We start from the raw sequence: 22,753 nt of genomic DNA, 5'->3' as shown, positions 1-22,753 counted from the left end.
CACTTGAGTATATCTTGTCCATACGATCCCCTGGGGCAAGTATGTACTGTCGTTTCGCAGGTCACTATCTTTGATTGATGGCTAAAGCAGATGAGCCAAAGTTTGTTCGAAGGAAGACCCTGTTGTTTCAACACTGTCCAGTTACGTAAGAAGTTGGGTCATCTAAGTCGAGTTCAGAATTTGTTTCCCCAGCATGGTCGAGAGGTTGGTGTTTTCCCAACAAGTGACTCCCCAGTTGAGTTGGTTTCTCTACCATTCTGAGAATGTTATCCTCAGCAGAATTGTTGTATGTCCCTACAGAGTTGGAAGATCGTATCAGAAATTGTGTGCTCAGTAAAGTGATCATTTGCTTTCCCAGCAGGAGTTTTCCTCCCTTTGCATCTTGCATATAGTAATCATCATTTGCATTTGCATTCTCAAATCGCGTAGCATTTCCATTCAGTGTGGAGCATTACGCCATGGAAAACTCAAACATATGCATACATGTATTAAACCAGATTGGATCATATCTCCGGAAGAGACGAATCATTTTTCAACATCAGTGTAGCACATTTGCAGCAGCTGCTCTTGGCAACATTCAGAATCGATGATCCCAGTGAGATTTATTTTCTCACCAGTCCGTGAAAGGAAAGTTTGATTCTCTTCCGATCTAGTCACCAGTAAGTGTCTGCCTTACTTTGACATATGTAAATATCATCCTTGCGATACCGGTAAGTGTCATGTTGATCCCCATAAATGTCTGTGCTTTTCTTTGATGTCGGTAAACATCATCTTTCGATGTCGGTAAACATCGAATTCCAATCGTTGGTCATCAGTAAATGGCATGTCTCTCACGGTGTCTACAAAAAATCGTTTTGTCAACACCCGTGTGTGTCCTTTCCCTTTTTGGTGTCGGTAAACATCATTGATTCGATGTCAGTAAACATCAGCCGCTTGTTTACCATCGGTAAATGGTTTGGTCGTTTAAGATTCCCCAGCAGATTCGCTATCCGTAAATATAGAGTGTTTCATTTTCGCCATCGGTAAATGGTTTCGTTTCATAAGTGTATTCTTTCTTTGACATCGGTAAATGTCTGGTCTTGTTTCACTTATAAACATCCTTGTTCGATGTAGGTAAACATCGAGTTCCTTCCCAGTCATCGGTAAATGTCTGGTCTTGTTTCACTTATAAACATCCTTGTTCGATGTTGGTAAACATCGAGTTCCTTCCCAGTCATCGGTAAATGTCTGGTCTTGTTTCACTTATAAACATCCTTGTTCGATGTCGGTAAACATCGAGTTCCTTCCCAGTCATCGGTAAATGTCTGGTCTTGTTTCACTTATAAACATCTTTGTTCGATGTTGGTAAACATCGAGTTTCATCCCAGTCATCGGTAAATGTCTGGTCTTGTTTCACTTGCTCCTCCCCAGTGAAGCCGCCATCGGTAAATGGCCTCGCTTTCCTTGATATTAGTAAATATCAAATCGGTTTTGAAGCCGCCATCGGTAAATGGCCTCGCTTTCCTTGATATCGGTAAATATCAAATCGTTTTTGAAGCCGCCATCGGTAAAAGGCTTCGCTTTCTTTGATATCGGTAAATATCAAATCGGTTTTGAAGCCGCCATCGGTAAATGGCTTCACTTTCTTTGATATCGGTAAATATCAATTTGTTTTGAAGCCGCCATCGGTAAATGGCCCCGCTTTCCGTGATTCGTCACCTGCAGAGTGCAAATTCTCCGGTTCTTTTGGTATTCAATCCCTGTTTACCTTGAAAGTCTGATAGCCGCTGCTTTCATCCGTTCAGGTTCACAGTTGATTGAATAGGGGCAGCTGTAGCACCTCAAATTTGCTCACCTCATTCATGCATTCATTTTTTAGGTCATTTAACATTTCATATTGCATTTCATCATGTCAATCAGAATTAGCTCCAAGAGGATGTCATCCAAGTCACTTTGTGGGTTCTATCTGAAGGATCAAGCTTAATGGGCTCAATACAGTTCAAAATTCAACTATGAAGTCAGAAACCAACTGTTGGTCAACTGAAGAGGAAATGTCCAGGGAATGACTTGAGTTACTTTCAAAACGTTAATCTTGAAGGAGCAAAAGTTTGTTCATGAGTTGTCATGCTCGCTAGGTGAGCAGAATGGGTCGCCTAGCGAGTCCCAAGAAAAGCCACCAGAATCACCTGCGCTTAGAGAAATTTCCTGAACTGTCATGCTCGCTAGGCAAAGCCCACGCGTTTTGAAAAAACAAAAAACAAAAAAAATATATATATAAAAAATAACGATAAAAATAAAAAAACGAAAATAAATAAATAAATAAAAAATAAATAAATAAACAAAAACAAATATAACAGAAAAATCTTGGACTTGGACCTCTTTCATTTGAGCCCACAAAGCCACGAAAATCAGGTTATAAATTCTAAAAAAAAAATTCAGGGGAAAAAACCCTAGAGAGATTCTAACTAATTCAGAGCAACCTCCAGAGACTGAAGGGAACTCATCTGCAAAGAACCAATTCCCTCTCATATAAACCCTAAGATTGTTCTGCAAAGCCAACGGTGCAATTCAATTTCAATCGATCTCTCCAATCAGTAGGTATGTCATGTCTCGATGTGTGGATCCTTGCCCCTGACTTTGAGTTTTGGTACCCTTTTAATGCATTTGTTTGACAAGAGGTTTAGGCCTCCTACCCTTGGTTGCTTTTTGTGAACTTTAATGGCATGATTCATGTGATTCTCTTATTTTGTGCAACTCTTGATTGCACCCCATCTTGTTTCTCTAACCTGTTTCTTGAGTTTTTTTGTGAGGGCTCACATGAACCTTGAAGAGATAGCTTGCTTGGTATTCCCCTTTATTTGTGGCATACCATTTGGAGATTTATTCTGATTGCTTTGCTGACTTGTTTTCTTTGATGGTGCTAGCCTGAGAGATCTCTGGGTTTCTTATTTCTTTAGTTGCTGTTACTTCGGATCTTTATCCGTGTGGTAGATCTCTTGATCCCTTTTACATCTTTTCCCGTATTTTACCGCTTTCTTAGCTAGAAGACCTCAATAGGAGGCAATGTTTTTGTGTGTTCACTTTTGTGCCTAAAGACCTCCAAGAAGAGGCACCAGTGCTAAAGACCTCCATGAAGAGGCAATTGACGGATAAAAGGGATTGGTAGTCAATCCCCCGTTATTCAGTGTGTCGTTCTTTAAGATCACACTACGTGTCGATGCTTTAGAACAAAAGCCCAGGATCTTTTGTCCGGTCAGTCAGTGGAGAGGGTTCCACCTTTCTGAATCCCCACTTTTTGTCATGAGCTCACCCTGTCCAGGGTTAAGAGCTATGAGGTCTTATCCTCATTACCCGCTTGATCTTCTCACCCTGACGTTCAATGTCAGTGGTTAAGAGCCCATTTGATTACCTTTCCATGGCTTGTTTATCGAGGTTGATATGACCCCTCTTGACTAAAGCCCTACCCACGTATGTTTGAGCCCCCTTGTTGGTGTGTTTATTTTATGCATGTTTGTTTTGTATGGTGTGATCATCTCCCCATAGGATTGCTAGGCTTTGTATAGTCTCTCGTTTGCATGTCAATTAAGGTAGCACGGTTCCTTCGTCTAGGACCTCCTTTTTGCATGAGCATTCCTAAAACAAACAAACTCATTGATTTTTCTTCTCCTAAGAACACGTTAACTCCTTCTACTACAGGTGAGTAAGTCTCCAAAGTTCGAGCATCCGGTAGATTGTGTAGTAACGTCATTCATCACAAAAAACAAACAAAAATAGGTTAGCCAAGCTACGGTGCTCTGATTCTCAATCCTTCTTGAGATACGTATGCAACAGGGTAGGGCCTTGCGAGCAATAACTCTTTCTTTTCCCTACTTTGATTTTCTTTCTTTCGCATCGCATATAGGACTTTTTATACACACACTTTAGACATAAATAGCAAACGTGGATCCTGTGGAGTACCACAGACGTGAAGGGGTGCGATAACCTTCCCTTCACGTAACTGGCCCCCTTACTCAGTTTTCTTTGGTTCGAGACTTTGTTTTATCCGTTCCCTCTTGGTTATGCAGTACTACCTTTCCCTTCTCTTGGGATGAAAGTACATAGCTGGCGACTCTACTCTTTTTTCCTCGCCACTCTTTTCGCGTTTGTACTTGGATTCGGGAAATCCGGGGAGCGACACTAGTTTTTGTTAAAACTATTAGGTTTTTGTTCGCTTTCTAACCATTCCTTTGGATAAATAGAAATGCGGTGGCGACTCGACTTGTATGGCTTACCTTGGATTTAGTCCATATCTCTAATGGTAACGAATACCCCGCTACACTATCTCATCATGTTCATTGGTTTTGGGATCACACCTTGGTGTCCTCCATACCCCTCATTTATTGGGTTTGCATTGGGAGAGATCACCAAGCCAATTTGATTGTATCATACTTTGTTTTACATTATTTTACTAACCAAAATACCAAAAATATGTTAATGTTTAGTTTAACTCTTTTGTAGGTAGTGTGTATGCTCACCTATGCCTCATCAAGCTCGTATCTAGGGTTTAAGACCCTCAGTGCAAGGAGACTAATCAAGAGATGGTTCACATTGACTCTAGACATCATATATGGATCCCCATGGTCTTCAAATATCATTTTGATCAAGAAATCATCAAGAGTTTGAAGTTTGTTTGCCTTGGAAACCCTAATTCATCTAGGTATCTTGTGTGACTTCTTCAACAAGTTTCTTCAACATTTGATCAAATATTTCAAGGGATACTTCATATTACATCATATTACACATATATGATCCTTCATGAGTCCCAAAAATTAAGAGAATGTCAAGCTAGCAAGATGGTTCATGGTGGTTGACCAGAGAAAGTCAACTGATCAAAACTGGGGTTCCTTAGACCCTATCTCCTACAATTTGTGTCATATGAAAATTATTACAAGATAAAAGTTACTCATAATGACATTCTAAACAACTTTAATGTTTAATTCTAGATCTAATTTTGCTTGGAAATTCATTTTTTAGGGTGAAAGATTATAGGTCATTTTTTCTGAACCGTAGTTAGGAGGTCAACTTCCCAAGACCATAACTTGCTCAATTGTTATGAGATGAAATCCATTCAAGTTCCATGATCAAATTAAATATGTAGTATTTAACTTTTATGTTTGGAATAATTTCAAATTTAACTTGCCAATGCATGTGCCAAGAGGAAACATTATAGGTCATTTTGGGCCATTACCATTGAACAAGTGATTTTCCTCAACTTCTAAAATGCATAACTCCTTCATGCCGAATCCAAATGAGGTCACATTTATGGCCAAATTGAATATATTCGAAAGATATACAACTTTTATGAATAAAGTATTTCTATTTGAAGTCCATAACAAAAGTTATTCAAGGTGGAAGAAGTAAACATTTGACTTGATACTTAGAAAAAATTCATTTATGTTTGATTTTCCAAACTTTCACCTCAAAATGAATAATGATCCAAGCTTCAAATGAAAAATTGTTCAACATGAAAGTTGTTCCCCTTGATCTCACCTTTCCAAAAAGTCCAAGATCATCTCATTTGGATCAATATTGAAGGACTTGCGCATGGGTGCAATGCATGGTACCATTTGGAAGTTTCTCATGTTCAATTTCATTTCAACATAGAGAGAGAGAGAGAGAGAGAGAGAGAGAGAGAGAGAGAGAGAGAGAGAGAGAGAGAGAGAGAGAGAGAGAGAGAGAGAGAGAGAGAGAGAGAGAGAGAGAGAGAGAGAGAGATCCGTTTGGTTGAGGGGTTTTGGAGGGGAGGGGAGATAATATTTTAAATTAAGTATGTTTAATTTATTTATTTTATGAGGGGAAGAGAGGTAATTTGAATCTCTCATGGAGTCGTTTTTCGTTCTCCTCGAATTGAGGGTTTTTGGAGGGGAAGAGAAGAAGAGGAGTGATAATGAAATCTATTTTTGTTATATTGATAAAATTACCTTCAATTTTTTTTATAATCCTAAATTTTCCTTAATAAATATTATATGTTAATTTGTCACTTTATTAGAATGTCTCGATATTGTGCATGGCTTAATGCATTGCTTTCAGCATCACATGTGCACGACTTTGGACCTATTCCAATCATTCTTTGGGCTTTGTACAAACCCATGCAAGCTTGCATGATGCATTTTCTATTTTTGGATCTTTATTGGAAGTGAGGAAAGAGAATTTGATTTGGCTATAAATACAAGTGTTATGAGCTCAGAACTTCAGGAACACCTTGCCCAAGCTTTACTAGAACAATCCAAACCCTTCGTTCCATAGAATTCTTAAAGATTTCAATTGAAATCGAGTTTGAATTTCACCTTCTGTTTTGAAATTCAAACTCCAAGAATTCATTGCCCTTTTCATTTCAAATGATCACTGCAAGCAAGAGGGAGAGGAATCACGCAAATCCAGATTAAGATCAAGTGAACTTAAAGCAACTCGAAGGTGAAATTTCAGAAACTTCATCTCTTTGATTCTCTCTCAATTCTCCATTATTCTTTGTGATTTTTGGTTTGCTGAAGTCCTACCAATGTAGACAACAAGATTGAGTTGCTTTGAGGTCAAATGGAAGCAACTCAGTTCATGATCCTCAAAATTCAAATCCCTATATCTTCTTACATACTTGGAATTGGAGAAAATTGAGGTCAGATTTTAGCTCCTGAGCATTTATCCTTTGAATCCATGTCCTTGTTTTTTATTTTGGTGATGGTTGATGGTGGACCAGTCCGGTGAGTTCCACCGGAGAAGAAGACCGGAGCCCTAGCCCCGGTGGAGTTGCTTATTTGGATGTGGCCATCTTTATTTGATGCCTTGATCTTCATGATGTTTGATATTGCTAATTGCTTGTGGATAATTGTTTGATTCAGAGTCCAAAGGGAAAGTGGGTTTTCTATATGACATTCTTGTTTGTTGGATTGCATCCCATTGGTCAAATCTTTCCAACTAATTGTGTGCCAAACATAGTGAAACATATCCAAAAATAGATTTTATGGAATCCATACGACCTGCATAATCAGAGTCGACATACCCTTCGATTTCTACTTTACTATTTTCACCAAATGCTCCACCATAAATCAGGACATTGTTCAGAGACCGATTTATGTACCTTAAATCCACTTCAATGCTTGTTAGTGAGCCTTTCTAGGATTTGCCACGTACCTGCTTATAAGACTTACTGCATATGTTATGTCGGTCTAGTACAAATCATAGCATACATCAAAGAACCTACTATGTTAGCATATGTGATGCTATTCATATAATCTTTTTCGACCTCAGTACTGGGACACTGATATGTACTCAACTTGAATTAAGGGTTTGTCGGAGTCACAACAGGCTTTGAATTCGATGTACTAAACTTATCGGAGTCACAATGGTCAAACTAATATCTAATGAAACATATGTCTGCCATGAACTTGTCAAATCTCATATTCCACTGTCGATGAGATTGTTTTAGTCTATATAAAGATCTATTCAGCTTGCACATATAATCTTCCTTACCCTTTTTTGCATACCCTTTGGGTTAGTTCATCGGGATTGTTTCATCTAGATCTCCATACAAGAAAGCAGTCTTCACATCCATTTATTCCAGTTCTAGGTCAAATTTTTCCACTATGGCAAGTAACATTGGATGGACTTGTGCTTCACAACAAGAGAGAAAACATCATTGAAGTTGACACCTTTTTTTTAGTTAAACCCCTTACGACCAATCTTTCTTTGTACTCTTCGATATCACTCCTTCCACTCCTTCCTTAACTTTGAAAATCCACTTACAACTGACGAACCTGGCTCCAGCAGGTTTCTTAATCAGTCTCAAGTGTGGTTATCATGAAGAGACTTCACCTCATCGTCCATGGCCTTCGGCCATTCAGTCTTATTTTGACTCTTCATAACTTCCTTATAGTCTCTAGGTTCTTCATCTAGAGCCTCACTTGTAGAGATTAAGGCATAAGCTATGCGATCTGCATACCTAGGTCTTTGAGGTGGCTTGATGACTCTTCTCGGCATATCTCTTGCCAACTGGTAGTCATCGACAGTTTTCTCATCTTCCTCAATATATTCAGTAACTTGTGCTTCTTCTTTAGCTTGATCTGGGATACGCAAATTCAGCATCGACATACTCCAGCTCAATGTGAATCTCTTCTTGTTCCCTGTCTTCTTCAGATATATGTGCACTTCGACTAACGTCATCAGTTTTATTGAAAGTCATCTTAGCTTCATTGAAAACTACATATCGATTGGTGATACACTTCTTGTGACTTGGCTCTAGGCACCATAACCTATAAGCTTTAACTCATTCAGGGTATCGCATGAACATGCATCTCAGATATCTAGGTTCGACCTTGTCCTCCCTAATGTGAGCATAGGCTATGTAGCCAAATACTCTAATTTTATCGAGATCTGGTGGATGGCTCGACCAAATTTCTTCAGGTGTCTTCACATCTAACGCAGTCGAAGGACATTTCTTTATCAGATATTTTATTGTCGAAACAACCTCTGCCCAAAACACCCCTTTAAACCAACACTAGTCAACATGCATCTAACTATTTCTAAAATGGTTCGATTAAACCTTTTAGCCAAACCATTTTTTAGGGGAGTACCTGCAGTAGTTATATGCCTTGCAATATTAGAGGCTATACAAAAATTGTCGAACGCCTCATTGCAAAATTCAAGGAAATTGTCAGTTCTCAACCTCTTGACCTTCTTGCCAGTCTGATTTTTTTACCAGAGTCTTCCAACTTTTTAAGTTCTCAAAAGTTTCATCCTTAGTCTTATGGTGAATACCCATAACTTTCTAGAATAATCATCAACTATGGATAGAAAATACCTTGCTCTTGAATGTGATGAACACCTCGCAAGCCCCCAAAGATAAGCATGGATGTAATCAAGGGATCCATGTGTTCTTTATTTTCCTTTATTGAACTTCACTTTGCAAGATTTTCCAAGTACACAGGGTTCACAAAACTTCAGCTTTTCAACTTTGTCTCCATCGAGTAGATTTTGTTTCCCCAATTCGACCAGATCCCTTTCACTGACATTGCCCAATCTCATTGCCAAATTTCTGTCTTCGACAAAGGTTTCATGGATGCAACATATGCAGGGTATACAAGCCTTATTTCTTCATGCCTTATTTCGTCATGCCTCTCAATACTTCCATTGACCCCTTCATGACTTTTAGAATACTTTTCTCTCCATGAAAAACACATCCTTTCTTGTCGAATTCACCAAGAGAAATCAAATTTTTCTTTAAATCAGGTACATACCTGACTTCAGTCAACAACCTTCTTGACTAATCATGGAGCTTGAATCTCACAGATCCAACACCTGCAATCTTGCAAGCTTTATTGTTTCTAAGCAATACAAATCCACCATCTTGATCACATAGCTCCTCGAACAAGTCTTTGTTTAGATTCATGTGTTGAGTGCAACCTGAATCCATAATCCACTCCTTACTTGAGTCACTACTTGAAACCACAAGAACATCATATGAGTCAAAATCATCTTAAGCAATGGTTGCATTTCCATTATCCTTACCTCCATGATCTTTCAGGCGTTCAGGGTACACTTTTGTTGTATGACCTTCCTTCTTACAATGATAACATCGAATACCAGATGCATCACCACTATAAGACTTCTCCTGACTTTTACCCTTCTTCTTGTCTAACTTTCCATCTCTCTTTGTGAATTTCTCCTTAACCGAGAAACCTTCACCAGTCCAAGATGACATGTGCTCATTTCGTTCGTTCAAATCCTTAGAGTACAAGGCTGATTGAACTTTTTCAAAGGCCATAGAATCTCTTCCATACAACAGAGTTTTGTCACACCCCAAATTTTACCCCTAGATTTCATAATCATTTGCATCCTAGGCATCATTCATGCATAGTTAATCTCAAGATCAAGAGATGCCTGGTTTTGTTTCATTTGTGAATTAGGGTTTCCCTCAAAGAGCTCAAAGGATTGATCAGTCAAAGCTTTGGATTGATAACCAATAAATCAATTTCTGATACACTCAAGAGATCTCTCTTCATCAACAAATAAGTGTATTGTGGCCTAATCACAAGTGCATCAAGCTTCACTTTCATCTGGCTTACCAATCAGGGTTTCCCAACAACATTCAATTTCATTTGAGAATTTTGATCAAAACATGATATCAAGCCTTGATACATGACTCAAAAAACTCAAGTACACCCTTATAACCCATCCATGATTTTCAATTGGCTCAAGAATTTGAATTCATTTAAGATCAAGAAATTCAAATTCATCTGATACATAACCAATGCACTGCAAAGTCGAACCTTTGACTTGTGAGATTTATGATTAAATATGAATTATCAAGTTAAATTTCATGAATATATGTTTAGTTGATGAAATTTATCAATAAAAATCAATATAATTGAGGTTACTTGCAAGAAGGGAAATCTTGAAGACATTAAAAATTTCACTAAGTATCCAAATTTCATGATCAAGTTGCAAACTTACGAAAGCTATAACTTCCAATCCAAGTAGCCATTTTCTTTTCTCCAAATCATAAACTAAATCTCTTGTTCCATACTTAAACTTTTTCATAGAGGGTCGATTCCCTAAAAGTGCAAGGATTTTAAGTTATGAGGCCATGAAGTTGGTGTCTTAAGTTGAAACACTGAGAAAATTTTCAAGTCAGCTTTGATCCCTAAAAAGTAATACAATTTAGAGTCAGTTTTCATTATGATCCACTTTGATTCAGAAAAAACTTAAAAAATGAAAGTTGTAGAGCATGTCTGGGGCTTTCCAAAAAGTACAAGTACATTATTTTCCCATCCATGAGCTTTGAGTTTTAAAAATGGGAAGTTAGGGTTCCAAACTTGAATTTCAAGTCATGTTCATGATGAATTCTTGGAGGAAAATCATTTCAAATGTGTAAATCCTTGATTACAGGTACTTTTGTGTACAAATATCTCCATAATCAGATAATTACACAAGTCCTAAGTGCAGTACATAAATAATTGAGCCTTTAATGCCATTCTTGGAACATTTTGCATAAAGCTTGATATCCATTTGCATAAAGCAAACTTTTGCCAACCACTCTTGCATTAAGCCTCTAAATTGTTTACTATGATCACACTTAACCTCTAAAGCTAGAAGCAACCTCTTAGAATTCATAAAAGCATGGGTAAGATCCTTAATTTACTCCACCTTTTCATCAGGAAGCTAACTTGCATTTTTCTGCAAAATGAAACCAAACATCTAAACCAGCATTCAAATTGAACTAAGATCAATTTCTGCAAGTTATTTGAGCCCTTTAGAGCCTCTATAAATAGAGGTTCAAGCCTCATAACTCAACACACCAACAATTGCATCAAAAACTCCATTGTTGCAACTTCCAAAAATTAAACTTCCAAATTCCATTTATGTTGGAAATTCTTCAAATCAACCATCCAAACACCTTCTAAACATCAAATAGAAGTTGTTGAAACCATTCAAACACACTTGTAACACCTCTATCATCAATTTTCAACTCTCACTTTGCACACTTGCAAGTTGATTTGGTTAGAAGAATCTAGCGGTTCTCAAGCACAAGTGAGCATTCAAACAACTTCTCTAGGGTCCAAGCAAGCTCACCAGATCATTAGTTCTCACCTGTAACCAGTAGAAGAAGCATTAGACTTTCTCCAATAGGTAAGTGCACTTACACTTTAAAACTCTTGTGCATGCATCACTCTTGAATATTTATTGAAGTAAAAAAGTAGTACATAGTGTGTCTGTTGTATGTTTGCTACTGTATGCATTATACCATGCTCATACATTGAGATTTTATTATTAGAAAGTTAAAAGTGCAGTTCTGGTTTTTCCCTTGGCACCCTTTGTAAATTTTGTTTTAGGATGAGATAATGATACCATTAGATTCCTTGCTAAAAATAGAGAAATTTAGGTTCTTACAGTTTTTAATTTCATGGAAAATTGAGAGAATTATGGTTGTTGGAAGTTTGAGAAAAAAAAAAAGAAAAGAAATTGAAAGAAACATGCAAGAACACGAGGAAGAAGATGATGAGTTTGCGCCCTTTTCCAATTTCTTGAACCTTTTTATTCGATACATTAATGTTTGTAAATGAGTTAATGGATGTATCATCTCCTCGGCGGTTATAGTGTTCGTGTTAATGCTATGATTGCGCAAGAGGTTTGGGGTTCGAATCCCCCTCGCCCCAGACCCATTTCTATAAATTGTTTTTTTGCCTATTTATTTGTATTGTTTTTCATAACTTCAAAGGCTCATAACTTGATGATCCCTAAGCCTTTTTGAGCCACTCTTTTTGCTATATGTTCATAATTTTGTCTATTTTATGATGGTGAAAAGAAATTCCAGAATTGATTTACTTTTCACATACTTATGCTTGTCCAAAGTTGGTATCTTTTTAGGATTGTTTTAGGGTTTTAAATTACTTTCTTTGGTTGATACTTTAATTTGTATTGATCATCATGACTTGAATTAATTTTTTGCATAATATATGAGCTTTGTTTGATGTTTTTAACATGTGCCTCTTGGTTTTTGATCTAATTTTGACTTACCTTAATGTATGTTTACTAGTCTATGTGCTTTGAACTTTGTTACAGTGCCATGAACTTTTGTGTGTCTATTTTTCCATTGATCCATGATTCACATGTCATGTTTCATGTCTTGTTGAACCTTTGTGTGCATGTTGTAGTGCTAAATTCATAATCATCAAGCTATGGATAAGCTTAACGTCAATAAAACCAGAGTCGTCACCGCGCTTTTATTGTTTCCAAAGGAAAAGAGAAAAGTATGAACAAAACCCAAAGATTAGAAGTTTTCAAATCAAAACTAATAAAATGCAAGAGATTACAGGTAAGGGGGTTGGTTACACAGAGGGAAGGTGTTAGCATCCAAAGTGTCCTAGGCACTCCTATCGAGCCCTTTTTTATGTGTGTGTGTGTTTTTGGTATAAGTGATGTTTGATAAAAATAGACTGCGGGGATGAGAAAAGAATTCATTAATTATATTTTTGTGTTTTACAAGACCTTTTGTCTTGTGCCTACGTACCAACATAAAAATGAGGGATCAAAACCTCGTAGTTCGTGGTAAAAATTTCAAATAAGTCGGTGAATTGCTTTTTAACAAAAGTTTAATAAGAAAAGGGCACAAAAGGCTAAAAATTTGAGTGGAGTTATTGGTTATTTTTGTCTTTTGAAATTTAATTCAATATGGTTAAGTTTATTTACAAATTTTATTTAAGAAAGAGTTTGAAAATTCAATGGCATAAGGCCAAAGTTTAAAATTATTAAGACATGTCTAAGTTTGAAATCACAAGCAAAGAAAGGTTTTGAAAAAAGGGGGGAGATTTTGAAATTTAAGAAGCGGGAGGAGATGAAGAGGATATCCTAAGCACAAATCGGAGTAGTTTGGAGAGTGGGGAGAGCCCACGGGAAACTAGTGTTTCCAGCGACAGCAGCGGCAAAGAGAGACGGGTGAGGGAAGAAAGCTCCCCCACTAGAGAGACTGGCAGCTAGGTGTGGAGGCATTCCCCACGGGTAGACAGCAACAAGCCTAGCAAAGTCCACGGGGACCATCTGACGGTTCCCAAATTTAGGCACAACAGGTTCCGTCGGAGTATCGACGGTAGTGCCAGCAGCAGCGGTAGGAATGGTCACCCCAGCAGCATGGGTGACATTGGCAGTAGCAGAGGCAGGGTTCCTCTGAGATTGGAGGATTTTAAGGATAGTCTCCATGTTCCCCCTGAACAGATTCATTTCACCTAGCACCTGGGCAAGGGATTCGGGAACAATAGCATTGTCAGCTTCGTATTCGGCCATGATTCTTGACTTGTTGGAACATGTGTATTATTAATGACGAGTCGTCGTTGTTGTTGTGGAAAAACGACGAGTGTAAGAATTTTGTGTTCTGGCGGCTTTTGGCAAATAAGCGCGTGGATGCATGCATGTATGCAAAAAGATTTGATATGTGCATTCATTATATTTTTTATTCTTTCATTTTCGTAAAGGAAAACAGTTCCAAGGAATCTGCGAGTTTGTTTATTTAACACAAGCAAATACAAAGCATAAAGAGAGACAGTTTGTGAAGCCAATAACCGAGAAACTCTTTTATTTAATGTTGAGAAACAAAATACAAGTACAACAAGGAAATGCCCATCGGGCTACAAAAGCATCATATCGGTCCTATCAGACCTCAACCTAAGGAACTACAAGCAACTAGAAGCAATTGGATAACAACTCTTCATAGTAAGCCTGAGATTTTGGGGACAGGCAGCGCCCCACTTTCCCAATATTGCACTCCCTTCAGGTGGTTGGTTGTGATCTGGCTTGTCTAGAGCGTTGTTCACAACTGTCTTCCTTTGGTTGGAGAGGTCTTCAGGATGCTTGTTCACTTGTGTGTTGCTGTCTTTCTGGTTCCCATGTGATTGTCCTTTCAACTCTCGAATCTCTTCTAGTCGCCGATTCATCTCGTACTGGTTTTGGTGAAGGGTGACTTCTAGCTTTTTGTTGCGGCTTTTCTCATCCTTCAACTCTTTCTTACAAGCTTCTAGCAGACTTTGGATTTTCTTCATTCGTTCCATGTGTTCCAGTTCTGCTTTGCTGGCTCGGTATTGGGCTTCGGCTCACTGCTTCTTCTTGGTCTCCAGGTTGGCATAAGTCCCTTTGAGAGTATCACCCACTTTGAGTCTTTTGAATACCTCTGTCTGTAACTCATCATCTGCTTGACGAACTCGGTCTCTCTTCTGACTCAGATTGAATTTCAAGGTTTCCTTCTCCAATGAGATCTTACCAAGCCTAGATTTGAGATCAACATTCTCTTTCTCTAGGGTCTTGATAACCTTCTTCAATTCATCTACTTCAGAATTTGGCTGGTTTTATGGCTCAAGAGGTTGGACGTTCATGGACGGTTCGGGCGGGAACGGCAACAAAATCTCACCGACTCTGCTCTTGACCCAACTGGTGTAAGCTTCCTTGGCGATACAATTCTTCTTACCCATCTCTGCTCTTCCTTGAGGACAAATCGATGCCCAGGCCTTGACAATCTTCTTGATCAACCCTGGCTCTTCGACCCCTTCGTATAAGACAAAACCCTCTACACCCTTGAGATCAGGTTTGTCCATCATATGATATCCTAGTTTTTGTAATGCTAACCTCGGGTTGTAGTTGATTCCTCCTTTTGTACCAAGAAGAGGCACATTAGGAAAATCCCCACAGTTGAGGATAAGCTTGACTCCATCATAAACTCGAGAATACCAAGGAATGTCTTCGGCTTTTAAGGACATGATCCGATGGGACCACTTCAAGTTATCTTTGTTTTCCATAAAAGGGCCTTTGCTGAGTAGATACGAAATAAACCATTTATACAGTAAAGGGGTGCAGCAGACGATAGTCCCTTTCTTCTTATGATTTTGTACATGGATGGAATAGTAAGTATCAGCAAGAAGAGTAGGAATCAGATTCTGAGTCAGGAAGATATGAATAACAACCAAGTCTATGAATTCCTCCATATTCGGAAACAATACAATCCCATAGATAAGTAAAGCTAGATTTGCGTTGAAGGTCGTCCAACTCCCAGCTTCAGCGAAGGCAATAGCTTTGTCCACTAGAAACTTAGAGGTGAAGCCATAGATTCCACCCTTTGGCTTCAGGTTCAGTTCTATTTCCTTCTTTCCCATGTGTAGAGCTTTAGCAAGATCTTGATATTTAGGAAGTTCCTTAGTGCGGATGTAGGGCACTTGGTTCTTGGTCCTAATACCCAAAATACGAGAGTACTCTTCCAATGTAGGCGCTAGCTGGTAATCTTGGAAAGTAAAGCATCTTAGTGGTGGATCATAGAATTGCACCAAGGTGTGCACAACAGTGATGTTGACTTCGGTGTTCAGAATACCCAAAAGGTTACCATAATCTTCCTTGAAGTCATCTTTGTGTCCCATATCTAGACGTGCCCCAAGTCCTCTCAATACAGCCAACTGAGGTTCCACAAACTTGTAATTATGGATGTTCTTCCTTTCTGGATTCATACTTCACTTCAAATGCTTGGTAAACAAACTGGTCTCTTGGATTCCTGGAAAAGACATGCATATGCAAAAATTTGGTCATGATGAATGATAATGTAATGGTGAGATGATAATAAGTCACATGGATTCAAAACTATGGCAAGCTCTGAACAATCTGTAAGTGCCACATGTTGCAAGTTCAAAGGTTCGATGTACCATCAGTATTAAGGTAGGTAGAGTCTATGGTTTCCTACAAGAAAAACCCATATCCACCTCACAGGTATGGACTATACTTCAAGGTGGTCCCTATAAGTTCTCCCAGAGTCATCGACTCGAAATGAAAATACCTTTCTATAGTGAATACTCACAAGACAAAAGTAATTCCAAGTGAATCTAGTCTGGGTGTGGCTCTCGTGACAACCCAACATGCGAAACGCAGGTGTACACGACTATCCACGAGTCTAACCTATGTGTATACTAAGCTCAATTACAGAGCTTTCCTCTCATGTAGTCTAACCCATCACAACAACAGCACAACAGATATATCCATAATATAAAGCGAATAAGAAACGCGATAAATAAGAGCGAGTATATCTATAAAGGAAAGCACCTAAAACTAGCGAGAGAATAACCTAAACTAGGATCGACTCCTTTTAGCGACTAGGAAGCACTCCAAGTAGTAAAGTGTCCCCAGTAGAGTCGCCAGCTGAAGCTAATGGAAATATACCCAAACGTATCACACGCTCGAACATACAACAGAGTCGCCGTCGAACTTTATTTATCGCCAAAGGGAAGGGAAAACATCGATAAAACCCATGGGAAAATAGATATACTGGGTAAGGAAGTCGGTTATGCAAAGGGAAGGTATTAGCACCCCAAACATCCATGGTACTCCATGGGAATTGTTTTGATTGTTCTCGCTCAAATATGTGTGACATCCAAAGATTACTCGCAAAAGAATAGGAAAAGGAAAGAAATAGATAGAGTGCTTGGTGAGGATTAGGGCCCGCATGCTTACGTATCCTCAAAGTGCAATGAGGAATTCAGAGCTCCGTAGTTCATGAAACTAGTGGTGGGAGATGAACATAAGTGTGATAGAAAGTATGGTCTGAGCCAAATAATAATTTTGTTTGAACTCCAACAATGGGTGAAAATGTGAAACCAAGAGTAAACAGGTATGAACCAACAAGTGAGGGGTCTAAGACATGGTATCACTGTATTGGAATAACAGAAAAGAAAGGGTTGCCTACACACGGTTGCAAAGTAAGTAAGGAGATGTTTGTCTAAGCTACAAGGTCTGACAAGACAAACAAATCGGCTCTTGGTTCACAAAAAGGGGTACAAGATGGAGCACAAAGGGATATTGTATTTGGTTCAAAGAATAGGTATATCACACAGAGTGAATGAGGGTAAAGTATGAAGGTGTCATGGAAATGAATAGACTGTAGTGACCAAAGTCACATAATAGATTATCTGGTGATAAGTGACTGGAAATGCTTAGTTTGAAACCAAAAGTCAAGGTATATTGGAATCCACAAGAGAAATGGAATTTGTACCATAGAGGGAAAGGCGACATGAACCACAAGTGAGGGGTATAAGACATGGTATCACTATATGGTTGGCCAAAAAGGAAGGAATTAAATGTCTGGCAATAAGCCAAACAACTCTAGGTACAGATGCAGACTATTCATTAGGCGTCCTAAAAGGGTATGTATGGAATTCCAGAGAAAATGTGTTTTTGATGTCAAAGGTATAATATGTTACTCGGTGAACGGTTTATGATCTAAGGTAGGTAATGAGTTCTGAAAGATATGAATGGTGCCCTAAGGAGAAGGAGGAATAATTAGAAGTATGTTCACCAAGGATTCACATCCCCGTGCCAACGCATTCTCCTAGTGCAATGAGAAAATCAGAGCAATCGTAGTTCAGCTCACTAGGGCTGAAAAGAAATTGGTTGGAGAGAAGAAGAAATGGATGATTGAAATTTAAGTGATTAGAATAGAATGGAGAGACTTGATAGTTACTGGATGAGAATCACACTAAGTCTATGAGTAAAGGTGGATACAATAAGCAACGAGTCAAACATCCCGCACTCAAAGATATCCAGAATGGGTGTAGGAAAGCTCTAGTCTCATTTCTTCTCTACCACTTAAGGCTCGTGACATGTAATTCTCTTGTTAAGCTTCAAGGGGAGAGAGAAGAGTCTTTGTAGTTGTTTCTTACACTGATGAAGACCTTATCAATTTCTCGATCAAATTGCACTAAATTCTATGAATAGAGGCGAATACAATGAGGGCTGGGTCATACGTCCCATACCCAAGGATACTTAGAATGGGGGTAGGAATACTCCAGTCCCACTCCTTCTCTATTACTTAAGGCTCGTACCGTACAACTTGATTCATGCTTGATAAGTTGTTGATTGTAGTCCTATCTTTTGTTTCTTTTGCTTTTGTAGTGAGAGATTTGTCAATTGTATGGTTAGAATTGTGCTAAAGTCTTTGAATATAGGTGAATACGATTAGCGTTGGGTCATACGTCTCATACCCAAGGATACTTAGAATGGGGGTAGGAATACTCCAGTCCCACTCCTTCTCTATTACTTAATGTTCGTATCGTACAACTGGACTCATGCTTGATACGTTATTGATTGTAGTCCTATCTTTTGTTTCTTTTGTTTTTGTAGTGAGAGACTTGTCAATTGTATGGTTAGAATTGTGCTAAAGTCTATGAATATAGGTGAATACGATGAGCGTTGAGTCATACGACCCATACCCGAAGATACTCAGAATGGGGGTAGGAATACTCCAATCCCGCTCCTTCTCTATTACTTAAGGCTCATGCCACACTCTTCTAACTTTGGTTTAACAAGTTCTTGAAGCTGCTACCTTTTATGTGCTTGAATAATCCGCTGCTTGGTATGACTGAGGATGCCTTGATTGAAGATATTGTCTTGACGCCTTGAGCTCCACAGCTTGGAAGAAAAGTCTTATTAAGTGACCAAGGGTCTTTTGGTCATTCAATTTAGACTGTGGGATTATACAAGTTCAAAGGATTTAATTAATCAAAATTATTTTTGATCAATTATATCATGGGTTTTTTTTTGTTTTTAGGGAGCTAGGTTAGGATCTAATCAAAGTTAGTAATTGTTAGAAACTACCCTAAGGGATCGTGCATTAGAAATTGATTGAAAATTCAAAGTTAGAAACCCTAAGGGAGCATGTACAAATGGGTCCAAATATTGGTTAGAATTCTATGTTAAGTCCTAAAATAGTAAGGGAATGATTGAATTCTAAGTTACATTCTAATCCTAAAGGGATCATGCAATTTTATCACAAAAATACCAAAAATAAACCCATAAGGGCAAAATGGTCATTTGCCAAATATGTCAATTTTTATTCATGACCTAAAGTTGATTCTAATCTAATGTAGAAATTTAACCTAATGTAGGGCCATGTCAAACCCTAAATTTAATCAAGCCTAAACTAAATCCTAATTAAATTTCTATTTAAATCCTAATTAACTCTAATGAGAATTCTAAAACTATGAATTAATCCTAAATGAGATTCAAATCAAAATTCTAAAACTAGATTAATCCTAATTGTCAATTAACCTATTTAATATAATGTTATTCTAGCTAATCAAATTGCAAAAAATCAATTAAGAAACATAAAGAAATCAAGTAAAATGAACATGGGGTGCATGACTAAAATGGAGGTAAAAAAGAGAATTCAGGCTATTGGGCTGTTACATGAGCCCATGGAGTTTTTTTTTGTCAGCCAACAAACTCCAAACATTCCAAACAGGGGGTGCATGTAGTAGAACTAGAAATGGGCCTCTGAGCCCAAAATGCACCAATGTTCATTCCAGAGAGGCGGTGAGTTGCAGAGTGAGTGAATTTCTGAGCTGAGTGTTTGTTGATTCTAAGTGTTGGCAACAATTTTGGTAAAACAAAGAGTGTTCACAAGATGTCATGTGTGATGTCTTAACATGAGATATCCTATGTACCTGCTGGAGTTAAAGAACATGTGCAAGCAGGATTGTTTCAGAATGCCACATACAATGACAAGGCTTCTGATATTGGTTGTACCTGCTGGAGCTTATATGAAAGACATGTTCATGCAGGATTGTTTCAGATGACATACACAATGTCATGGTATCTAATATGGTTGTACCTGCTATAAAAAGAAATATGGATTATGTAGGATTTTTCCAGGATGTCAGACCCGATGTCATGACATCCTATACACAGAATATTCAGTATGAATGTCTGGTGTTTTGTGATTGCACAATTAATGGCAATCATTGGTTGATTGAAGATGCGGCTAGCTGGCGCATTCAATCAGGGATTACAACCAGATTTGATTATTTTCCAAGGAGATCTATACACCTGTTAGAAAAAGATTTGATTGGAAAATAGATTTAGGGTTTTCAAGATGTCCAAGCCCAGCAGATTGTTTCTATAAAAAGGGGCTTAGAAAACCTGTTTGAATACACAACCAAGACTGAGCAAAATATAGAGAGAGAGCTAGGGTTTGTGTCTCTTTAGTCGTAAGACTTGTAGGTTATTCAAGTCATCCATTGATGATTGAATTGGACTGATTTGTGGTTGTAATTTGTCACTCTAAAGTTGTTAAGCAAGAGTGTGTGTCTTCTTGATCAAAGCTTTGAAGCAAGATCAAGAGTGTGTCTTCTTGATTGAAACTGGGAAGTAAAATCAAGAGTTTGTAATTGAAAAGTATTTTCTTTTCACAAGCCTCAAACAATGTAAAAATTAGGGGTGTGTGTGAGGTAAACCTCCCAACCTGTGGGAAGGTTACCAGGTGTTTCTCAGTGCTTGAAAGCACGAGATTATTTGTAACTCAAAGCCTGTAGGCAAGAGTTGTTATGTTCTTGAACGAAGTTGTGAAGCATGTTCAAGTTGTTTAAACATTACATTGTAATTGTAGTGATAGGAATGAAAACTGGAGGTTTCTATCTAGGAGTTCCTAGGTATAGACAGCATTGGGTAGGGATTAAGTGAAGAGTTGTAAACGGGGGAGTTTAACTCTGAATTAATACTGCTAATAGTGGATCTTCTTCCTGGCTTGGTATGCCCCCAGAGTAGGTAATGTTGTACCGAACTGGGTTAACAATTACTGGTGTTTTTACCTTCTACACACTATATTCTGTCTGTTATAACTCAGTCTGGTTTTAGTCTGTTTATGAAGGGAATAACAGACCTGACACATAGCCTGCAGTCTGAATGCAAAACAGAATGTTATGACATTCATCATTGACTGCTAATACTAATGTATAGACTGGTTAGTCTGTTACAGTTCAACCATTTGTAATGTTGGAACATGTGATGTTCAAATCAATGTTGAGACATCATGCTGATAACTGGGCAGGATCAATAAACATAAGTGTTATGTTTGATCTCTACTGTGTCTTTGTACTAGATGGACAAAACTGGATGTTCTTCTGTCCATGGTGGTATAGTAGCAGATGTCATGACATCTGTGACTATGTGCATATGAGTACTGGGTTTTAATTTTTATAACTGTCTTGTTGTATTAGTAACAATGTTGGATCAAATGTCATGACTTCATGTAGAACATCTGAACTCTGACTATACCAGAATTTCTATTGGTATCAGAGAAGGCATCCTGTTCTATTTTTGGATGAGATCCAGGGGTGATACATTCTGGTATCTTGCAAGGAGTTATGTTAGTACTGATGCTGGAACCTGTGGAAGGTTCTGTGATTTCCCTGAATAGTCCCTTGAAGTAGGTGGATGGACTATTCATGATAGGACTTGTGTGTACCTGTCTCTGGAGGTTGACAATTGGCCGTTGTGTGGGACAGCTCTGTTAGTATTGAATCATATTCAATCTTGGTATGATCTTGGAGGCTGATCTGGAGTAGTGTGTGTTCATAGGTTGAGTTGTATTATGATTTCCGCTGCATAATACCTGGCAAAACTCAAACTCTGATGTAGTTTCCCCTCACGTGGATGAAAGGCTGCTGTATTCAAGATTGCATCATAATCTACTAAAGATGTCAAAGATACTTGAGTCTCCTCAAGTCCACTCATCATGACGCTCTCACTTCAGGATTGTAAGAATCACCTGATCACTGATTCTTTTACTCTCTTGGGTAGTGTATATGAAGACCTTGAAGACTTTCAAGGAGGGTTTTGTTCCAAGGAGGTGGAACTAATGTTCTATGTGATGTTAGAACATGTTGTTCAACAAGTATGCAGCTACTGGTTGAAGAGCAGATGTGTTTAGGTTTCAAACAAAGGGATACGTTTGTTTAGAACCTACTCCTGACCTGGAAGAGGAGACATCTGTGTGTGCTAAGTTGACAAGGGTAGGGTCAACTGTATGTGTGCTCAAGAAGGTCACTTTTAGACGTCTGATCTCTAGAAGTGAAGCTGGTTGAGTTGTGACATGGTGCAATTTCCTGTTGTCTGTCTTATTCCTATAGATTGATCAGGATTGGATAGTTGTTCCCTGAAGTACTATGTTGTGTTGGAAGACAAGTCCCCTGGATGATAGAAGTCAATACTGGTGTGATTGGAGCATGTATAGGTATAACTCATAGAGTTAATTGCCACCGATAGGGGTGATGTATGTCATGTTGAGACATTTGTGTACAATGCATGGATATTGGTGTGAAGTTTCCATGATTGTTAATTTGAGGGGGAGTTTTGGTTAACCTCCTCATGTTTGGTCAGCCTAGGGTCTGGTTGGCTGTTGACCTGTGTCACATGGGTTCTGGTTGTTGGGTGACACATTTGCAAG

At 38.4% G+C, this 22,753-nt stretch overlaps 1 protein-coding gene across 1 annotated transcript; it reads right to left on the bottom strand.

The window, feature by feature from the left end:
- Nucleotides 1-14,594: 14,594 nt before the first annotated feature.
- LOC127094970 (uncharacterized) lies at nucleotides 14,595-15,992 on the bottom strand. The gene is made up of 2 exons (XM_051033725.1): nucleotides 15,155-15,992; nucleotides 14,595-14,824 (listed from the first exon to the last, which is right to left on the bottom strand). The coding sequence occupies exons 1-2, from the start codon at nucleotides 15,990-15,992 to the stop codon at nucleotides 14,595-14,597; spliced, it is 1,068 nt and encodes a 355-aa protein (XP_050889682.1).
- Nucleotides 15,993-22,753: the final 6,761 nt, after the last annotated feature.

This window comes from Lathyrus oleraceus, chromosome 6 (assembly GCF_024323335.1).
Source record: "Lathyrus oleraceus cultivar Zhongwan6 chromosome 6, CAAS_Psat_ZW6_1.0, whole genome shotgun sequence".
NCBI classification, from domain to species: Eukaryota; Viridiplantae; Streptophyta; class Magnoliopsida; order Fabales; family Fabaceae; genus Lathyrus; species Lathyrus oleraceus.
This window is presented reverse-complemented; position numbering and strand designations above follow the sequence as displayed.

Coding starts and splice junctions, on each gene's coding strand:
- LOC127094970 (XM_051033725.1), bottom strand. CDS start 15,992: ATGAATCCAGAAAGGAAGAACATCCATAATTACAAGTTTGTGGAACCT. Junction 14,825..15,154: donor TCCTAATGTGCCTCTTCTTG/GTACAAAAGGAG, acceptor ATTCTGAAGTAG/ATGAATTGAAGAAGGTTATC.